Source organism: Salvelinus namaycush, chromosome 35, assembly GCF_016432855.1.
Source record: "Salvelinus namaycush isolate Seneca chromosome 35, SaNama_1.0, whole genome shotgun sequence".
Classification (NCBI taxonomy): Eukaryota; Metazoa; Chordata; class Actinopteri; order Salmoniformes; family Salmonidae; genus Salvelinus; species Salvelinus namaycush.
Window position 1 is genome coordinate 16,713,888 of NC_052341.1, and position 22,913 is coordinate 16,736,800.

Below are 22,913 nucleotides of genomic sequence, written 5' to 3' on the forward strand. Positions count from 1 at the left end.
GAGTCCTCCGTTTGAACAGGTACTTGCAGGTTGTCATAGTTCAATCCATTCTTGGTTTCTGTGATATGTCATTACCGCTATTATTGTAGTGGGGTGACAGGTAATTTACTGCTGTGGTTTTAAACAGCAATTCACTGAGGAATTGCGCTTCAGTAATCTCACTGACATGGAAGGACATGAAAGAATTGGAGGACTGATAGCCGTATTACTTTTTAAAGTACTTTTTCATCACTATACTGTTTAGCTGTTGTTATCCTTTTAAAAATATTAACATTGAAATGAATTAATAACAGTTCTTATTATGGGAATTATTAAAATAGTTCTACAGGATTAGCATACTGTAGTTTGATATTTTACTATTTTAATCCTATTCATAAAGGTGTTTCTTTTCTGTCTCTCACATGGTAACACACTGTCAGCCACTTGCCCTTCAGCAGTAATATGTCATGTTGGTGACTGACTGATGGTCAATTCAGGCAACAATAATGCTTTGAGAGACTGTTTCCCCAATGCCCCTCCAATCCATGACTCAAATAAAACACACTTAATCATCTGCAAAACATAATGGGGAGGTTTTGTCTCATGGTTTAAGGTGTTGATGGCCAATATGACACGTCAGTCCTTTTTCTAGCTTCAAGCCATGAGAGTCCACTGCTAATGCTTCCCAGAAATTAGATTTAGTGCAGACCTTCATTTTGATCATTTTGGATATTATTTAGCTACTGCACTGGATCACTTACTGCACTGGATCACTTTCTTTCATCTTCTTATTACAAGGTTCTGATCACATTACTACATTATTGGTACTAAATTAACTAGCAAGTTTAACTCATTTAACATTGATTTGTAAATCAGGTATTTGTATCTTTCCATTAAAAATTTAACATTACCTTGGGATTTTGTTGGGCTCTATGATAACATCTTGGTTTAAGAGACTTAAAAGCCTTGTTTATCTCCTCACAATAGAAAAATCAATTGTGTTAAATTCATAATCTGAGTAACAATAAAGCTTGTTTTGTCCACAGCGTATTTGTTGCACTCACTTTTCTGCCACATGTAGGTTCATTTGAAGGTCAGTGTCCTAATTCGACATCAGCCTATGTGACTGTGCATACAGCCCAGACCGCTAAAAACTATGTTCATACACTCAACTGAGATTCAACTCTATGTTTTCAGTTCTCTATGTTTTCAGTTGCATTGCTGTGAAAATTGATTAAACATGTGCCAGTACTAAGCACAACGTTTAAAAAAACTCACCCTATACTTGGCCGTGTTGGCTCAAATCTAATTTCATGAGCATAGTCGACAGTCAATAAGCTAGCTAGACATTAAATGCAATTATGTCTGGTTACAACAAGCAATACAATCCCCACAAGCAATCTCACAGTCTTGTGTTTTATGACGTAATCAGTGTGTGCCAGGTCCTGTGGGACGTAAAGTCTCTGTTGCATTCCAGAGATGAGGCCACATCATGTTGGAGCTCAAGGCAGGGAGGCTTTTGTGATGACATACAGGAATCACTGTGATTCCAGAGTTCAAGGTGAACTGACTCAGTGGGCCGTCACATGAGAACGGATCCTTCTATTACTCAAGATTATAGGCTAGTGGCTTTAGAACCCTACAAAGTAAAATCTCTCAAGAAAGAACCGTGACTGATTTTATGACCTGTCCCCCGGTGATATACTGTAACTGTATGGCAGCTTCATATTGACACTCTTTCTGTACTGTATGGGTTTGACCATGAGTGGTGGATTGTTTGTGTATGTGTGTGTCATCTGGACAAAGTCTCTGAAGGATACGGATGGTGTTTGTATTCCAGGTTGGCTCTTAAACTGTAAATGGAACAGACTGGATGCCAGGTGTTCATTTCAGAGAAAGATTGACTGCAAGAAGATTGAGTTGCTTATTCATTTGGTTCTGTCTGCCCTGAGCGAAGACTAAATTGAGGGGAGACTCTTTGTGTTTTTTTTTTTTCCATGTCTGAATGTGGTCTTGATGTGGTGACACTACACTCCTCCTGAATCCTGCTGGCCCCAGAGGCTCCTCTGTTGTTTTTCTGGTTTTGGTGTTTAAAGGGGATGGTATCGATTTCTCTCAAGGGGAAAGTCACCCTCCTCCACTGGTGCATTAGTGATAGTCTGCTAATGGACAACTCCATTTTTAACTCATGAAAAGCGAGTCTGTGGCGATGCACCGAGCACAGATCCAAACTGACAGGGAAGCAGCCTCCTACCACAGACTGTTATCACCCAGGTTAATACGAACTCCGAGAAAGTCATTACACCAGCCAACACACCAATCTGCTCCGAACAGAGCCTTAACTTCGTATGGCTGCAGGGGCAGTATTGAGTAACTTGGATAAAGGTGCCCATTTCAAACGGCCTCGTACTCAATTCTTGCTCGTACAATATGCATATTGTTATTACTATTGGATAGAAAACACTCTCTAGTTTCTAAAACCGTTTGAATTATATCTGTGAGTAAAACAGAACTCATTTTGCAGCAAACTTCCTGACAGGAAGTGGAAAATCTGAAATCGATGCTCTGTTCTAGGGCCTGCCTATAAATGGCCTTCATATATATCAGTATACATGCACTTCATACACCTTCCACTAGATGTCAACAGGGAGTGAGAGAAGAAATGGAGTGTATAACTTGATCTGGGGTCGAATAAAAGCTCTTGGCATGACGTGACCCCAATTTCCTGTTTCCTGGAACGCGCGAGAAGGGACCTGGTATTGCCTTCTGTAAAGCTGTCGTTATAGACGACTAATATCTCCGGCTTTGATTTTATTTGATACATGTGACAATATCATCGTAAAGTATGTTTTTTCAATATAGTTTTATTAGATTATTGAAATTTTTTCGGGACGTTAGGTGTGTTGCTTGTGTGTCTGCGTATGTTCAGGAAGGAGAGCTTCGCGCCACTTTGCTAGCTTTCCGTGCTAATTGACTGGAGAAGAGGACATTCTAAATCCAAACAACGATTGTTCTGGACAAAGGACCCCTTGTACAACATTCTGATGGAAGATCATCAAAAGTAGGACCCATTTTATGATGCTATTTCATATATCTGTCGAACATGTTGTACTAGTAGTTTGCGCCCAGATTTTGGGCACTCTCTCGCTATAACTAAGCTGGATGTCGTAATGAAGTTATTTTTAGAATTCTAACACGGCGATTGCATTAAGAACTAGTGTATCTATCATTTCCTATACAACATGTATTTTTTAGTAATGTTTATGAATAGTTATTTGGTCAGAATATGTGAGTGTCAGAAAAATATCCGGACGTTGTGGGAAAAAGATGCTACGTTAGCACAATGTCTAACCACTGATTTCAGCTCTAAATATGCACATTTTCGAACAAAACATAAGTGTATGTATAACCTGATGTTATAGGACTGTCATCTGATGAAGCTTATCAAGGTTAGTCAAAAATTATATATCTTTTGCTGGTTTGTTACGATCGCTAACTTTTGCAACTGGGGAAGGGCTTGTGTTTCTGGCTATTGTGGTAAGCTAATATAATGCTATATTGTGTTTTCGCTGTAAAACACTTAAAAAAATCGGCAATATTGGCTGGAATCACAAGATGCCTGTCTTTCATTTGCTGTACACTATGTATTTTTCAGAAATGTTTTATGATGAGTATTTAGGTATTTGACGTTGGTGTCTGTAATTACTCTGGCTGCTTCGGTGCTATTTCTGACGGTAGCTGTGATGGTAGCTGCAATGTAAAACTGATTTATAGCTCAAATATGCACATTTTTCGAACAAAACATAGATTTATTGAATAACATGTTATAAGACTGTCATCTGATGAAGTTGTTTGTTGGTTAGTTTGGTTGGTTGGTTCTTGGTTAGTTAGGTTGGTTTTGTGCATGCTACCTGTGCTGTGAAAAATGTCTGTCCTTTTTTGTATTTGGTGGTGAGCTAACATAAATATACGTGGTGTTTTCGCTGTAAAACATTTTAAAAATCGGACATGTTGGCTGGATTCACAAGATGTTTATCTTTCATATGCTGTATTGGACTTGTTAATGTGTGAAAGTTAAATATTTCTAAAAAATATATTTTGAATTTCGCGCCCTGCACTTGAAGTGGCTGTTGTCATATTGTGCCCGGCTTCGGGCTTGCAGCCCAAAGAAGTTAAGGAACAGAATGGAGTATAGCAGCTTCAGATTGTTTCATTACAAAAGATCCAGATTCACAAAAGGGTCAACAAAATGTCTACTATTATCATGGGTGTTGCATTTGCAAACTTCATCAAGTGAGTCTTTACAATATGGAAATTAGTGTCTCTTTTGCTATTCTAGCTCTTAATTAGGATTCACATTTTTGCTATTTTATTTGCATCCATCAAGGGTAACAATCTCTCACTTGACAGGCCAGAGCATTCTGTTTTAATTAGTACTGTATCTTCGTGTCACAGCCGCCTCCATTGTCATCCCAGCTGACATTCCCAGGTCAGGCCGGACTCTGGCGGCTCAACACAGGGCTTAAGTGGCTTTCAGGAAGAGTGAGTTTGGAAGTGAGAACATTGAGGTGGCATGTCACCATGCGGAGGAGACAGAGGATGCCTTGGCCTGATCTACTGACTGTGGCCATTACAGTAAAGCAGTTGTTCTGGACCTAATTAGAGGCTCTGTCTCTGGGCAGGAGTAAGGCAGCCATGCCTGAGCTCTTCAGTGGCTCAGTGTTAAGTGCCTGAGCCAGGTGGTATTCATTAAGCCCTCTATTTTCTCAGCACCAGGGCCCTGGGCAGAAAACTGATGGTTGTTTCTTCTCTCTCGCTCATCCAATCCAGCACTTGAAAACATTTCTAGAAGATTCGACCCTACCGTTACGCTTGTTTACACTGAGCTGCACTGGGGTCGGAACGAAATCATGATTACATTAAGACACTGTGAAGCCGGCAAAAGATATGGGTTGGAAAATGTACCTCAATGCAGGGATGGGATATGCCACTGTACTCCAAATTGTACCATTATCCACATTGATACATCAAAAAGCTTGAAATGCTTCAATTTGTCATCCTCATGCTAGCTAGCAATAGCCACTGCAGCCATTTTGGAATGTCAGTGTCAGCCAATCAGCTCCTTGGTGGTTCAACACACAGTGCCGTTCCATAATGGCTGCTGTGGCTACTGCTAACTAGCATGAGGTCGAAAGGGCAGTTTTCCGGGAAAACAGGCAGTATTTCAATCAAATCAAATCCAACTATTTGTCACATGCACCGAATACAACAAATGTAGACCTTACCGTGAAATGCTTACTTACAAGCCCTTAACCAACAGTGCAGTTAAAGTAGAGTTAAGAAAATATTTACCAAATAAACTAAAGTAAAAAATATTTACAGGGGGTACCGGTAACGACTCAGTGTGTGGGGGTATAGGTTAGTTGAGGTAATTTGTAGATAGGGGTGAAGTGACTATGCATAAATAATAAACAGTGAGTAGCAGCAGTGTACAAAACAAATTGAGGGGTCAATGTATTAGTCCAGTGGCCATTTTACTAATTGTTCAGCAGTCTCATGGCTTGGGGGTAGAAGATGTTAAGGAGCCTTTTGGTCCTCGACTTGGCGCTCCGGTACCGCTTACTGTGCGGTAGCAGAGAACACAGTATGACTTGGGTGACTGGAGTCTCTGACAATTTTATGGGCTTTCCTCTGACACCGCCTATTATATAGGTCCTGGATTGCAGGAGGCTTGGCCCCAGTGATGTACTGGGCCGTACGCACTACCCTCTGTAGCGCCTTGCGGTCGGAGGCCGAGCAGTAGCCATACCAGGCGGTGATGCCACCCGTCAGGATGCTCGATGGTGCAGCTATATAACTTTTTGAGGATCTGGGGACCCATGCCAAATCTTTTCAGTCTCCTGAGGGGGAAAAGGTGTTGTTGTGACCTCTTCACGACTGTCTTGCTGTGTTTGGACCATGATAGTTCATTGGTGATGTGGACACCAAGGAACTTAACTCTTGACCCGCTCCACTACAGCCCCGTTGATGTTAATGGGGGCCTGTTCGGCTCGCCTTTTCCTGTAGTCCACGATCAGCTCCTTTTGTCTTGCTCACATTGAGGGAGAGGTTATGGTCCTGGCACCACACTGCCAGTTCTCTGACCTCCTCCCTATAGGCTTTCTCATCGTTGTCGGTGATCAGGCCTACCACTATTTTATTGTCAGAAAACTTAATGATGGTGTTGGAGTCGTGTTTGGCCACGCAGTCTTGGATGAACAGGGAGTACAGGAGGGGACTAAGTACACACCCCTGAGGGGCCCCAGTGTTGAGGATCAGCGTGGCAGATGTGTTGTTGCCTACCCTTACCACCTGGTGGCGGCCCGTCAGGATGTCCAGGATCCAGTTGCAGAGGGAGGTGTTTAGTCCCAGGGACCTTAGCTTAGTGATGAGCTTTGAGGGTACTATGGTGTTGAACTTTGAGCTGTAGTAAATGAACAGCATTCTCACATAGGTGTTCCTTTTGTCCAGGTGGGAAAGGGCAGTGTGGAGTGTGATTGAGGTTGCGTCATCTGTTGGAGCGGTATTTGAATTGGAGTGGGTCTGGGATATCCATGAGGATGCTGTTGATGTGAGCCATGACCAGCCTTTCAAAGCACTTCATGGCCACTGACGTGAGTGCTACGGGGCGGTAATCAGTTAGGCAGGTTACCTTCGCTTCCTTGGGCACAGGGACTATGGTGGTCTGCTTGAAACATGTAGGTATTACATACTCAGTCAGGGAGAGGTTGAAAATGTCAGTGAAGACGCTTGCCCGTTGGTCCGCGCATGCTTTGAGTACACATCCTGGTAATCCATCTGGCCCCGCGGCTTTGTGTATGCTGACCTGTTTAAAGGTATTGGTCACATCGGCTACCGAGAGCGTGATCACAGTCATCCAGAACAGCTGGTTCTCTCGTGCATGCTTCAGTGTTGCTTGCCTCGAAGCGAGCATAAAAGGCATTAAGCTTGTCTGGTAGGATTGCGTCACTTGGCAGCTCGCGTCTGGGTTTCCCTTTGTTGTCCATAATAGTTTTCAAGCTCTGCCACATCCAATGAGTAGAGCCGGTGTAGTAGGATTCAGTCTTAATCCTTTATTGACGCTTTGCTTGTTTGATGGTTCGTCTGAGGGCATAGCGGGATTTCTTATAAGCGTCCCGCTCCTTGAAAGCGGCAGCTCTAGCCTTTAGCTCGATGCGGATGTTGCCTGTAATCCGTGGTTGCTGGTTGGGATATGTACATATGGACACTGTGGGGATGACGTCGTCGATGCACTTAGCCATCGGCTTCATCAATAAGGTGGTATCCTCCTCAATGCCATTGGATGAATCCCGGAACATATTCCAGTCTGTGCTAGCAAAACAGTCCTGTAGCGTAGCATCTACGTCATCTGACCACTTCCGTATTGAGCGAGTCACTGGTACTTCCCGCTTTAGCTTTTGCTTTTAAGCAAGGAATCAGGATAGAATTATGGTCAGATTTGCCAAATGGAGGGCAGGGGAGAGCTTTGTATGCATCTCTCTGTGTGGAGTAAAGGTGGTCGAGTTTTTCTTTTCTCCCTCTGGTTGCACATGTGACATGCTGGTAAAAATTTGGTAAAACTGATTTAAGTTTGCCTGCGTTAAAGTCCCCGGCCACTAGGAGCGCCACTTCTGGATTAGCATTTTCTTGTTTGTTTATGGCCTTATAGAGGTGGTTGAGTGTGGTCTTAGTGCCAGCATCAGTCTGTGGTGGTAAATAGACGGCTACGAATAATGTAGATGAGTACTCTCTTACTCCCTTGGTAGATAGTGTGGTCTACAGCTTATCGTAATATACTCTACCTCAGGCGAGCAATACCTCGAGACTTTTTGAATATTAGACATCGTGCACCAGCTGTTATTGACAAAAAGACACACCCTCACTCCTTGTTTTACGAGTTTTTAATGTCCCGTTGGTAGGATAATTGTAATCGTAGGTCCTCAATTTTATTTTCCAATGTTTGCATGTTAGCAAGTAGAACGGAAGGCAGTGGGAGTTTACTCGCTCGCTTACGGATTCTCTGAAGGCAGCCCGATCTGTACAAACAATAGTACTCAAGTATAAACTCCATGGGACCATGCAGCCATCATACCGCTCAGGAAGGAGACGTGTTTTGTCTCCTAGAGATGAACGTACTTTGGTGCGAAAAGTGCAAATCAATCCCAGAATAACAGCAAAGGACCTTGTGAAGATGCTGGAGGAAACAGGTACAAAAGTATCTATATCCGCAGTAAAACAAGTCCTAAATTGACATAACCTGAAAGACCACTCACCAAGGAAGAAGCCACTGCTCCAAAACCGCCATAAAAAGCCAGACTACGGTTTGCAACTGCACATGGGGACAAAGATCGTACTTTTTGGAGAAATGTCCTCTGGTCTGATGAAACAAAAATAGAACTGTTTGGCCATGATGACTATCATTATGTTTGGAGGAAAACGGGGGAGGCTTGCAAGCCGAAGAACACCATCTCAACCGTGAAGCACGGGGGTGGAAGCATAATGTTGTGGGGGTGCTTTGCTGCAGGAGGGACTGGTGCACTTCACAAAATAGATGGCATCATGAGGTAGGAAAATTATGTGGATATATTGAAGCAACAGCTCAAGACATCAGTCAGGAAGTTAAAGCTTGGTCACAAATGGGTCTTCCAAATGGACAATGACCCCAAGCGTACTTCCAAAGTTTTGGCAAAATGGCTTATGGACAACAAGGTCAAGGTATTGGAGTGGCCATCACAAATCCCTGACCCAAATCCTATAGAAAATTTGTGGGCAGAACTGAAAAAGCGTGTGTGAGCAAGGAGGCCTATAAACCTGACTCAGTTACACCAGCTCTGTCAGGAGGAATGGGCCAAAATTCACTCAACTTATTGTGGGAAGCTTGTGGAAGGCTACCTGACACGTTTGACCCAAGTTAAACCATTTTAAAGGCAATGCTACCAAATACTAATTGAATGTATGTAAATGTCTGACCCACTGGGAATGTGATGAAAGAAATAAAAGCTGAAATAAATCATTCTCTCTACTATTATTCTGACATTTCACATTCTTAAAATAAAGTGGTGGTCCTAACTGACCTAAGACAGGGAATTTTTTACTAGGATTAAATGTCAGGGATTGTGAAAAACTGAGTTTAAATGTATTTGGCTAAGGTGTATATAAACTTCTGACTGTAAAACGTCAGCCATCCTCTCCCGCGCCATCTTATCTTGATATATCGGTGTGGATAAAGGTAAAATTTTGAATATTTTTCCCGATCTATATCTAGCGCCAGCTCCATGGTGTCTTAATGTTACCATGATTGCATTCCGTTCCCAGTGCAGCGCAGCGTAAACAAGCGTAATGGTAGGGTCTGAATCTTCTGGCAATTGAAAAGACAGGCAAAATATGACAATTTTATCTAGGCCCACCGTTGTGACATGTGGGCCCAAGATGACTGTAAAATACTATGATTATGAATATTTGTTGGGTGGATTGTTTCACCACCTGAAAAACAAACCGTTGTGTGCTGTCCACATTTTACAATGAAAAGAAAGTACATGTTCCTGGAGACCAGTACCAGACGGAACTGAGTATATCATTGAGTGAATGTGATGCTATGAAGTGCTTTTATAATCAAATCTGAAAACAGCCCAGTGTCTCATGATTGGATGTTTTGTAAGATTCTTTGGTTGAAGGAAAGAAGACTGCTGCTGTGCTCACTAGTGTTTTTAAGCTTGTTGTCTTACAGAAGGATGATAGGAATGTTTGTCAGAACCATTGCCATTGGTGGTTAATCTATTATTGATATCCTAGCTGTAATAACATTAGTGATATCATTCCTCATGTTCCTCCAACAAAGCCATCCAATTATACACCACTATACCATTGGACTGCAAAGTTTCCAGATAACAATCTTTGAGGCTCGTCGGTATGAATGAGCCAAAAGAGACAAATTTGTGGTGTACCCAATTGGTGGCCATAAGGATGTGTGATGTTAGATCCTAGTCAGCCCAAGGCGTCCTGCTGCAAGTGCTTTGGCTAATAATCTTCAAACTGTTGGGGATGATTCAAAGACTTGCTGAGCAATCAGTGAGGGAGATAGCCTGTTGGCTAACATATGCAAGAAACAACCCAATTTTGCTCAAATGACTTTGAGTGACGTCTGATTTCGGAGGAAGTTTGATTCATTTTTCGTTAGCCTGTCCAGCGTGCACTTCAGATTACTCCACCATCTGTTTGAAATCAGCCCCAGAACTTGTCAAACTTGTCAAAAAAAAGAGAACATTAGAGAAGTGAAAGATATTCTCTGTCCTGTGAATGTCAACATTTTAGCCATGGTTATTTGCACCAAATAATTTTGCCGCCTGAGGCAGTGTTTTGGCAGAAGACAGCCTTTCGTATATGTATTTTTCTAATTGATTCATTGATTAAGCTAAGCTTGTGCTGAGCATTTCACTTGCCCATGCCAGTTGAGTCATTACTGAGGGTTAAATAAAGCTCAATGTTTTTTTACACTGTGTTTTATGAAGTTTTTTTCTGGTTAGCTAAGGTGCTGTATATAGTGTTCTGGGCAAAGCAGAAAGGTCCACGTCTAATGCCGCATTCACTAGGACACATTCATGAACATTAAGATATAAATATATTGTGTACAACAGAACATGCGTCTTGGACATCGTGTCGGTTGTATTCATCGCATTTCTATCTGCAACTTTCAGTATGTTGAACGAACCCTCCTGAACCCTATTTCAGGTGACGTGTGAAGCAGGTTTTCTTGTTTGGTTTTCCATCCATGGTGAGCTGTGGTGGTTAGGTCTAGCTGTGGTGGTTTGTCACATTCATGGCATCAGTGTCTGTCTGTCTGAGCAGTCTGGCTGACTGTGTGGCTCATGAGAAGTACATAGAGAACTTTTTAAATTAGAAAATATTAACTTAGTCTGAGGTCTGCTATTGATCTGGTGCTGTCTGATCACTTTGTATGGCTGTTTTAAGTTTGAATAAGCCTAAATGGTTGACTTCTCTCCATCACCATCTTGTAGTTTGTCAGCATCTTGAAATTACCTTTGCAAATCACTCATTGCTGTCAGTGGGTGACATAAAGACCTTTTCAGTTGTCCATTGGTAAAAGCCTGCACTTTGTGAGATGAGCTATAAGAACATTTCAAGATTCCTAGTATGTTCACAGATTTGCAGACACTTCATCTTGTGTTTTTATGCCGAAAAGTATAAATAACATAATACTACATGCTTTACATCATAGTGTTGCCTGGCTCTGACATTTCAGCATGTGCAGCACCATAGACCAGTGTGTACAAGAATACCCTCAAGATGCATACTTTGTCATTAACCTAACCGAAGTTGGCAACCGAAGATGGTGTTGGCGGTCTCTTTCAATTTATCGCCGAATAACGGGACTTCTGTGTACTGTACATGCACATGCTGTTGTGCAGTTCTGCAGCCCTGTCTAGCCAGGCAAATATAATCCATCTGAGCACAGTTGGTGTGAGGCCAGCCTTGCTCTGCCTCCTCTCTGTGGGATGTTCAGGCTGATGTTATTAGGAGGAATGTTTCTCCTCCTCCCAGCTCTAAGAGATGTGCTCACTGTTCAGTGCAGGGCTTTCAGCCATGTATCTAGAACAGCTGAGACACCATCGAAACCCACTTAAACCTTGAGGTTCCACAGCTCCTATCCTCTTAACAGAGCTGGCTTCATCTGCAGAAGTGGACATTCAGTCTTCAGTCTCTCCCCTCCCCCTAAGAGTAGCTTGGCTATGATGGCATTGGCATGCATGCACTATGTTAACTCCCTGCATACTGTATAATTCAGTGCTTGTATGTACACTACCGGTCAAAAGTTTTATAACACCTACTCATTCAAGGGTTTTTCTTTATTTTTACTATTTTCTACATTGTAGAATAATAGTGAAGACATCAAACCTATGAAATAACACATGAAAAAAAAAGTGTTAAACAAATGAAAATATACTTTATATTTGAGATTCTTCAAATAGCCACTCTTTGTCTTGATGACAGCTTTGCACACTCTTGGCATTCTCTCAACCAGCTTCACCTGGAATGCTTTACCAACAGTCTTGAAGGAGTTCCCACATATGCTGAGCACTTGTTGGCTGCTTTTCCTTCACTCTGCTGTCCGACTCATCCCAAACCATCTCAATTGGTTTGAGGTCGGGGGATTGTGGAGGCCAGGTCATCTGATGCAGCACTCTCCTTCTTGGTCAAATAGCCCTTACACAGCCTGGAGGTGTATTGGGTCATAATCCTGATGAAAAACAAATGATAGTCCCACTAAGCCCAAACCAGATGGGATGGCGTATCGCTGCAGAATGCTGTGGTAGCCATGCTGGTTAAGTGTGCCTTGAATTGTAAATATATCACAGACGGTGTCATCAGCAAAGCACCCCCACTCCAAAACAACACCACTTCCATGCTTTACGGTGGGAAATACACATGCGGAGATCACCCGTTCACCCACACTGCGTCTCACAAAGACATGGCGTTTGGAATCAAAAATCTCCAATTTGGACTCCAGACCAAAGGACAAATTTCCACTGGTCTAATGTCCATTGCGCGTGTTTCTTGGCCCAAGCAAGTCTCTTCTTATTGGTGTCCACTAGTAGTGGTTTCTTTGCAGCAATTCGACCATGAAGGCCTGATTCACACGGTCTCCTCTGAACAGTTGATGTTGAGATGTGTCTGTTACTTGAACTCTGAAGTATTTATTTGGGCTGCAATTTCTGAGGCTGGTAACTCTAAGGAGCTTATCCTCTGCAGCAGAGGTAACTTTGGGTCTTCCTTTCCTGTGGTGATCGTCATGAGAGCCAGTTTCATTATAGTGCTTGATGGCCTTCATGTCTTAAAGTAATGATGGACTGTCGTTTCTTTTTGCTTATTTGAGCTGTTCTTGCCATAATATGGACTTGGTCTTTTACCAAATAGGGCTATCTTCTTTATACCACCTCTACCTTGTCACTACACAACTGATAGGCTCAAACGCATTAAGAATGAAATAAATTCCACAAATGAACTTTTTTTTTTTAATTAACACCTGTTAATTGAATTGCATTCCAGTTGACTACCTCATGAAGCTGGTTGAGAGAATGCCAAGAGTGTGCAAGCTGTCATTAAGGCAAAGGGTGGCTATTTGAACAATCTCAAATATATATTTTTATTTGTTTAACCATTTTTTGGTTACTACAGGATTCGAAATGTGTTATTTCATAGTTTTGATGTCTTCATTATTATTCTACAATGTAGAAAATAGTCAAAAGAAATAAAAACCCTTGAATGAGTAGGTGTTCTAAAACTTTTGATCGGTAGTGTATACTTACTCTGATATGCGTACACTTGTTTTTTTTAAACAAATATGTACTTTACTCTCCGAGACACAACCCCGGGATTGACATCTGGTTTTACTTTGCAAGTGTTTTTCTCCTGTCACTGGTTGACAATGTTCTGAGGAAACTTATTTGTTTTGCCCTGGTGAACCCGGTAATGAAGGGACCAAATCCTCACTACACTTTACGACACTCCAGATCTGACTGATAATGAAAGCAAACACAGTGCAGTATCTTAGTACAGTATAACAAGGATAGTTCAGTTAAGACAAGTGCTAGGTCTTCCTACCTGTTCTATCAGCAGGGATTGTAAATATTTAAATGGTTTTAGTGTTACAGTGGCAGACTCTTCTTGAGGAATCCATCAGTGTTCTCTTAACCAATGCATTCTCTGCTTGCTTCTACAGTAGTTCAAGCTTGTCATGACCCCACATATGCCTACATAACCCTAACAGCTGTGTCTTATACGTTTCCTGATCTCTGAAGAGCACTCTAAAGATACTCTGCTACTCTCTTCCCTACCCTCTTCTACTCTCTTCCCTACTCTCTTCTACTCTCTTCCCTACTCTCTTCTACTCTCTTCCCTACCCTCTTCTACTCTCTTCCCTACCCTCTTCTACCCTCTTCTACTCTCTTCTACTCTCTTCCCTACTCTCTTCTACCCTCTTCCCTACCCTCTTCTACTCTCTTCCCTACCCTCTTCTACCCTCTTCTACTCTCTTCTACTCTCTTCCCTACCCTCTTCTACTCAAGTTCTACAGTTCCCTGTACCAACTGAAGCTGCAGCATCCTCAGAGAAGAGGGGACATTTTTGGTTGAATTTGCTTCTACCCTCTGCTCCAGCCTGCCTTCCACAAACTAGCCTGAAAGAGCCTCCAGTCTGGCTGCTGCCTGCTAATGCCCCCTGGCAGTGCATGTATGGCTCAGCGAGGGGGAACAGTTGCTGTGCGGTTATACCATGCCAACTGAGATGGATGTTCCTCTGGGCTCTCTGCATTCACACCTGCTTTCTCCCCCAATTGGCTCCCAGACCTGAAATGGCCCTGAATCACAAAGATTACATAATGGGAGTCAGGCAGGCCAAAAACTAGAATATAATTTACTGTAGTAGTCTACTACTGTCCCAGATCAGATAAATGATGTAGCAGATAGATGGTAGCATTGCTGTTCATAACAGGGAGTACATACTACAGTGTCATATGTAAAAGCAGAGCAAAGCACAGCATGGAAATGTTTTTTTTTTTTTTGTCTCTGGCCCACACACAATTCCCCATAATGTGAAAGTAGAATTATGTTTTTCAAATTTTTTACAAATGACTTAAATATGAAAAGCAAAAATTTCTTGAGTCAATAAGTATTCAACCCCTTTGTCATTGCAAGCCTAAATAAGTAAATTTAAAAGTGATTAATTACACTACGAAGATACAGGCATCCTTCCTAACCAGAGCATGTGAGCGGAGTTGAGCGGTTGGAAATCCCGTACCGCTAATAACCGCTCTGTGCTCACAGGGAAAAAACTGCCACTCCAAATTCGCTCCATTCATTAACACCCATCTAGTTTTGTGACTGACTGGACCTACCAATAGTTTAAGTATTGAAACCCAACCATATGGCTTTGAATGAAAAGTATTTGAATAAACATGAAAAGGTAATGTAAGAACGGACTTAATTTCAAATAGGCTACATGTTATATTAAACAGCATATTAACACTCTAAATAGGTCTGGAGCCAGACAGGGAGCCTAAGGAACGAAAATGAATTAGGCTATATTATTTCAATTACTTCAAGGCTATAGCCTACAAAGAAATGCATTTGCGAGTGCGACATGACAGGCTAGTAGGAACATAAAGTGCTCAGCATTTTAACAGCATTTTGTCGTATTAAATGATTGTCTATAAATGACACATATAGGCTGTGACTTATTTAGAATTAAATACAAATTTAACACAATTACTTATTAATGCCTTTTGAATTCTGCTAAGAGAATTTTGTTCTCAATGTTCATAAACTGAACTTCAATTAAACTACTGTCTGCAACCCAGAATTTGTAAGATTCTAGTTGAATGAAACAGACGGAGTCCCAGCTTACAATAGTCAGAATGTTTATTTACGAGAGCTCTAAATATCATACCATGCACATAGCCTTTTATACCTCACATTTGGTCATATAAATGCCCCTCCTCCTCTCTAACACTGTCAATGCTGTTTACAAGTTTTCTCCAACACATACATTGCTTATCATATCCTGCAACATGTTATACAATCTACTGCAAGCCCAACAGTTTCTCCCCTCCCTGGGTGGGGAGACCTCCTTCCCTGTTCACAGTTGTCACAAGTTGTCTGCCACAGTTTCTTGTCTGGTAACAGTTCCTCTTTTTTATGCACATACAATCAAGAATTCTAGTCTTATGATTCAAACACATTTTACTCCATTATACAGTGACAGAGTAGAATTCTGTTAGTTATAGTCCTATCATTACTTTAAACGTATACATTTAGTCATTATACATAAAATTCATAAAATTAATTTTTAGAAACACGAGTTTGGCCAGTCTGTGGCTTCAGGCTCATGCGATTGTGCCTGGATAGCTGGCCAGCAGCGGAAAATATCCTCTCCACATTTGCAGAGCCCCTGGGGATGCTAAACACCCTTTTGACCGCTCTTGCCAGGCTGGGCAAACATGCAGAGTGGTTTTTATTTTTTTCTATAGATAAGGTTTTTACTCAAAATAAGCCAATCAAAATGGAAACCACCGTGAATGTGGAAATATGCCAGGCCTATTGGGCCAAAATCAATTATGGCCTATTGTATAGATAATAGAATGAAAATGAACAAAACATTTAGAAGATCTGATTTTTGGTTTATAAATACTTTGCCACAATGACGCACTTATCTACCCACCTCGTTCCTTTCTTTTAGCATGTGCACGTAGTAAGTACACAACAAGCAATAGAATAGAGCTAAGCACAGGCAAAATCCGAGAGGAAAACCTGGTTCAGTCTGTTTTCCAGCTTTCCAATTGACCTTTCAGCAGAACAATAACCTAAAACACAAGGCCAAATCTACACTGGAGTTGCTTACCATGAAGACCGTATATGTTCCTGAGTTAGTTTTAAATAAAATCTGCTTGAAAATGGTTGTCTAGCAATGATCAACAACCAATTTGTAGAGATTGAAGAATTGTTTCAATAATAATGGGCAAGTATTGTACAATCCAGATGTGCAAAGCTCTTAGACTTACCAGGAAAGACTCACAGCTGTAATTACTTCCAAAGGTGATTGTAATATGAATTGACTCTGGATATTAAACATTTAGGTACATATGTGTCTTATATCAGCTGAAAGCTTAAATTCCTGTTAATCTAACTACACTGTCCGATTTACAGTAGCTATTACAGCAAAAACATGCCATGCGATTGTTTGAGGATGACGCCCCACATCAAAATATTTTTCCACCGGCACAGCTTTCATACATTCACAAATAACGATTAAATATTCACTTACTTTTTAAAAATCTTCCTCTGATTTGACATCCAAAAGGGTCCCAGCTATAACATGTAGTGTCGTTTTGTTAGATAAAATCCTCCTTTATATCCCAAAAAGTCTGTTTAGTTGGCACCATCTATTTGAGTAATCCACTCGTTCAACATGCAGAGAAAGGAATCCGAAAATCTACCCCTGAACAAGTCAAAATACGTTTCTATTAACTCCTCAGATACCCTAAAATGTAGTCAAACTATAATATTTCTTACGGAAATAAGTATGTTCAATTGGAAACCGATTTTAGCAGGTGCGCCCTGTCTTAATGGCACACACAAACACGAGTTTCCAAGACTGTGTCCCTGTACTAAAACTGATTATTTCTTATTCGTTTTTGAAGTTACAAAACTTAACTGTGCATTTATTGACACATGGGGAGCACACCCTGTGGAAGCCATAGGAATTGCATCCAGGGAGCAAATTTTCAATATGACCAACAAAACATTTCCGTTTGGTTTTTCTTTGGATTTTCTCCTACCATATCTATTGTGTTATATTCTCCTAGATTATTTTAACATTTCCACAAACTTCAAAGTGTTTTCTTTCTAATTGTACCAATTATATGGATATCCTGGCTTCAGGGCCTGAGCAACAGGCAGTTTACTTTGGGCGCATCATTCAGGTGGAAATTGAGAAAAAAGGGGCCTAGCCCTAAGAAGTCAGAGCGCATAATTATGCTCTAAAAGAAATGCATCAAATTTTTCTTAATCGCTGGTGATTCACAGGACATGAAGTACTCATTCATCTTCATCTGTCTAAATATATAGATTTTTGATAAGATATGAGAATGACTTTGATAAGTTAATATGATCAAATGCTGAGCATCTAAATGCTTTTCTTTGCCACAGCCACCTGTACATTTTGGCCTGACTGAGGGGACCAGTCGACCAGACCAGATGCTAATCGCGTTTTGTAAAGCGAGGGCTTCTGGACAGGACTTCAGTAGCTTGCTCTCTGTCCATACCATACCATCCCGCCTGTTTGTTTATTTACTGCTAATCTTGGCAAGAGGCCTTCTTGAGTTATTACCAAGCCAGCCCATGTTGTGTTACAGGCTTGCAGCACTGCAGTGTGTCACCGTTTGGCTTGGCCCATGCTCTCATTGTCAGCCCGGCCATATTTCCCAACAGTTTGTTATGGAGGCAGGCGAGAATGATCAAATGGGCTATATGCTGAGGCCAAAGCCTCCCGCAGTGTGGGGAATCTTTACTGGCTTTGTGCAGGCACACAACTCCTGTGTGTTCTAACACTGATGTAAATCCTTTTTGGCTGTTTAGTCACTGACTGTCCTTCTGCTTTTGTTTCTGCCGTGAGATCAGAACGGCAGCCACTCCTCAATCGACATTTCCTCTCCGTCGCATTCCGTTCTGTGAATCCTCACATAACTTATTGTTGTGGATCCAATGATGCACCTGGCGATGATTGGAATGTTCAAGAGCACCTGCATCAGGTTTTGTAGTCTAGACAGTTTCTATCAGTTTATCCGGATGGTAATAGGCAAGGAGACCACAACGTATTTTGTCCATTAGATTGTATCAAACATGCTGTTTTTTTTGTATATGGGTGTAATTTATACTCTGTGTTTAACCCAAAATACCACACAGAAATTATTTTTGTCTGACTCTTGAGAAGGTCTAATGCATGACTCAACATACAAGTTGTGAAGTTATTTGAATCGCTGTGAGCCCTAAGCTGAATAAAACATGTCCTCTGTCCTTCCTCTGTCTATCTGGTTTGGATAAGTAGCCTACGTTCAAAGTACTTGAATGTAAATTGAATGATGGTGAACTGTCTGTCATAGGATCACTGTACCTTTTTCTTCATCAAGATGCTTTTGACAAACTCACTTACATTTTTAAAAGCTTCTCGAAGCAGCGCAATGCTAGGTCAGGGGCATCTCGTTGCCAGAGTAACATGACGATGCAAATCATGCATTTGTAATTCCACAGTTAACCTTGAACTAATAAATCAATAACACCAACTGGGAACTAGGAAGACTAAAGTATTATTAAAGCTTTTTCTAACCATTTGCATTCAGAATTAGTCTGGGAAATGTGCTTAACATTCTCGGTTTAAACTACTCAGACATGTCATTGAGGAACACTGCTATTTATGAAACATGGGGCTGAGCATTTTCTATCTTTAGATCATCCTTTTCTGAAGAGAGCAAGAATATATTTTCCACTGAATGTAAAAAGTTACCTTGTTTCTATATTCATGTGTCTTTGTGTTTCTTTGGCAGGATGACTGGAACGCTATTGACTCATCAAATCAGGCCCAGGCCCACAGCAACGCAGATGACAAAACCCACAGTCTGGAGACACTCCCCCCAGGTAAGAGCCAGATATCCCAGCCCAGCCAGGCATCCCACAGCGCCATCCATTCTGATTAGACCTTCCATTTACACACAGGCGCAGGAGAGTCCCATTGAGAAAATCAATCGACGTGTTGTTCAAGCTACTTTGCAATAGAGCAGGGTGTCAGCTGTGGCTCTGTTTAAAACTAGTAAACTACCTTTACTGTTCATAAGGTCAGGGCTAATTATTCAAGGTGTGTGTGTGTAGAGAAATGCTATGAAAAGCATCTGAATTCATCTTGGTGTTTTTACAAGTGTCTGATCTTTGTCCCCGGGCCAATCACCCAAGTAGAAAAGCCCCTGTCGTAACAATTTGCAAGCCCATGCGCTCAACCAAACCGGGATCCAATTTAGCAGGGCTGCTTAATGCATTAAGCCTCAGGTGTAAGCATATGCTGACTTTATAGGCTTTTTCTGCATTTAAAAAAGCAGCATGCCATGTACGAAGAGATATATATAAATTGTAGTGTTTTTACCATCATAACTGTGACTGTCACATTCTTTCCTTGGCAAGGTAGTTCTGCGGGAGAGCTGTTCTGTTTAATTTATGTCATAAACATTCCATATTTTCTATATAGGTAGGGCAGGGAGAAAAATCATTCCCATCTGCTTTTGTTTCCTATATTTTATGTAGAAAATAATACCCCTATCAATATTCAATTGTGTCTTGTTTGTGGCTTATGCTATTTAGGTCACTCGGCTTAACACTCAAGTTTGAGTTAAACAAAGAATTTGCAGAAGGGTGCCCATTTTAATTAAGCTCGTTTCCAGATGGCCTAATGTACAATTAATCCTTTTTTGACTCCAAAGTATAATGGAATGTCTGTGAAAATTGCCTTTTAATTAGCCTGTTCTATCTGCTATCAAATCAAAATCAAACCAAATTCTATTTGTCACATGCGCCAAATACAACTGGTGTAAACTTTACCATGAAATGCTTCCCAACAATGCAGAGTTTAAAATAAACTAGTAACACGAGGCATAAACTAAAATACACAAGAATGGAGCTATATACAGACAGCCAGTACCAGATCAATGTGGAGAGGTATGAGGTATTTTGAGGTATACTGAACAAGAATATAAATGCAACATGTAAAGTGTTTCATGAGCTGATTAAAGGATCCCAGAAATGTTCAATGCGCACAAAAACCTTATTACTCTCAAATTCTGTGCACAAGTTTGTTAATAAAAAAATTATAATAATTATATTTAACTAGGCAAGTCAGTTAAGAACAAATTCTAATTTACAATGACAGCCTACACCGGTCAAACCCGGACGACGCTGGGCCAATTGTGTGCCGCCCTATGGGACTCCCAATCACGGCCGGTTATGATACAGCCTGGATACGAACCAGGGTGTCTGTAGTGACGCCTCAATCACGGCTTTGCAGTGCCTTAGACCGCAGCGCCACTCGGGAGCCCATCCCTGTTAGGTGGATGGATTATCTAAATGCTCACTGATGGGTGTGGCATATCCAGAAGCTGATTTAAACAGCACTATCATTACACAGGTGCACCTTATGCTGGGGACAATTAAAGGCCACTCTAAAATGTGCTGTTTTGTCACACAACACAATGCCACAGATGTCTCAAGTTTTGAGGGAACGTGCATTTGGCGTGCTGACTGCAGGAATGTGCACCAGAGCTGTTGCCAGATAATTTAAGGTTAATTTCTCAACTATAAGCTGCCTCAAATGTTGTTTTAGAGAATTTGGCAGTACATACAAAGATTATTCTTTGCTTCCAACTTTGTGGCAACAGTTTGGGGAAGGCCCTTTCCTGCTTCAGCATGACAATGCCCCCGTGGACAAAGCGAGGTCCATACAGAAATGGTTTGTCGAGATCGGTGTGGAAGAACTTGACTGGCCTGCACAGATTCTTGACCTCAACCCCATCGAACACCTTTGGGATGACTGCGAGCCAGGCCTAATCGCCCAACATCAGTGCCCGACCTCACTAATGCTCTAGTGGCTGAATGGAAGCAAGTACCTGCAGCAATGTTCCAACATCTAGTAGAACGCCTTCCCAGAAGAGGAGTGGCTGTTATAGCAGCAAAGGAGTGACCAACTCCATATTAATGCCCATGATTTTGGAATGAGATGTTCGACAAGTAGGTGTCCACATACATTATTTTTTATTGTTTTACTGCTACGGTCGAGCTGAAGAGAAAACAAGTTGTTTTTTTTGCCTCAAGGTTGTATTAAATTAATTCCGTAACGCTCTGAACTTCATTAGGTCGATGTGAAGTCTCAGCGAACTTGCTTGTTTCTTAAAATTAATTCTACATAGAGGTTTGTGATTGGGTTGTGTAACACTTTCATTTTCTGAAGTCTGTTGCTTTGTTTGTGCGTGTGTGCGTGTGTGTGTGAGCATGTCTGGATGGAAGCGTTGTGGAGGTCACAGCCTAGCGGCTCCATTCTCTTCAGAGAAGCTAATTATACTGATGACGGCTGTATCCTACTCTGCTGCAGGTCCTGTTCTCTCCCTCTTAACTTCTGTACAGAACATGCCTCATTTGGCTTTGATTGAGAATGATGCTGTGTATTCTCAGTCCCTGTAGGAATGTCTTTCTCCACTAATGGTGGTTTTAATTATTATGATGCTGCTAGCTGTTTCTCTGGCCACCACTTTGTGCTTTTGATACAGTACTGTTGTGTACAGTGTATTATGTGCTGTGAGTGAGTTTCGTCTTGGATCAAGATGAGAAGACCACTCAGTTTTAGAGTAATCAATCTTACTTATTGACAATGCTATTATATGAACTGTTTTGATATGTGAGGAATCTGCTGCACAGCACACTAGCCCACAGACACAATTAGCCTCTGTCTGCCTCTACTATGACTGCTCTGCTCAAGAAGAGCGATGGAAGTTATAAGGCTTCATTGATGGCCTGTACAGTGTATACTGTGCATTCCACATTGTTACGTTACAGCCTTATTCTAAAATGTATTAAATATTAGATTTTCTCAATCTACACACAATACCCCATAATGACAAAGTGAAAACAGGTTTGTAGAAATGTTTGCAAATGTATTAAAAATAAAAACAGATGCCTTATTTACGTAAGTATTCAGACCCTTTGCTATGAGACTAGAAATTGAGCTCCGGTGCATCCTGTTTCCATTGATCATCCGTGAGATGTTTCTACAACTTGATTGGAGTCCACCTGTGGTAATTTCAATTGATTGGACATGATTTGGAAAGGCACACACCTGTCTTTATTAAGTCCCACATTTGACAGTGCATGTCAGAGCAAAAACCAAGCCATGAGGTCAAAGGAATTGTCTTTAGAGCTCCGAGACAGGATTGTGTTGAGGCACAGATATGGGGAAGGATACCAAACCATTTATGCAGTATTGAAGGTCACCAAGAACACAGTGGCCTCCATCATTCTTAAATGGAAGAAGTTTGGAACCACCAAGGCTCTTAGAGCTGGCCGCCTGGCCAAACTGAGCAATCTGAGGAGAAGGGCCTTGGTCAGGGAGGTGAACCCGATTGTCACTCTGACAGAGCTCTAGAGTTCCTCTGTGGAGATGGTTATCCTTCTGGAAGATTCTCTTATCTCTGCAGCACTCCACCAATCAGGCCTTTATGGTAGAGTGGCCAGACGGAAGCCACTCCTCAGTAAAAGGCACATGACAGCCCGCTTGGAGTTTGCCAAAAGGCA

General features: G+C 41.5%; 1 protein-coding gene across 1 annotated transcript in view; it reads left to right on the forward strand.

Moving 5' to 3' along the window:
- The window catches only part of galnt2 (UDP-N-acetyl-alpha-D-galactosamine:polypeptide N-acetylgalactosaminyltransferase 2), a 99,502-nt gene that overhangs the window by 48,901 nt on the left and 27,688 nt on the right, over positions 1-22,913 (forward strand). The window contains exon 2 of the mRNA XM_038974818.1: positions 19,133-19,223. Within this exon, the coding sequence (XP_038830746.1) occupies positions 19,133-19,223 (91 nt within the window). The remainder of the gene's footprint in view (positions 1-19,132; positions 19,224-22,913) is intronic.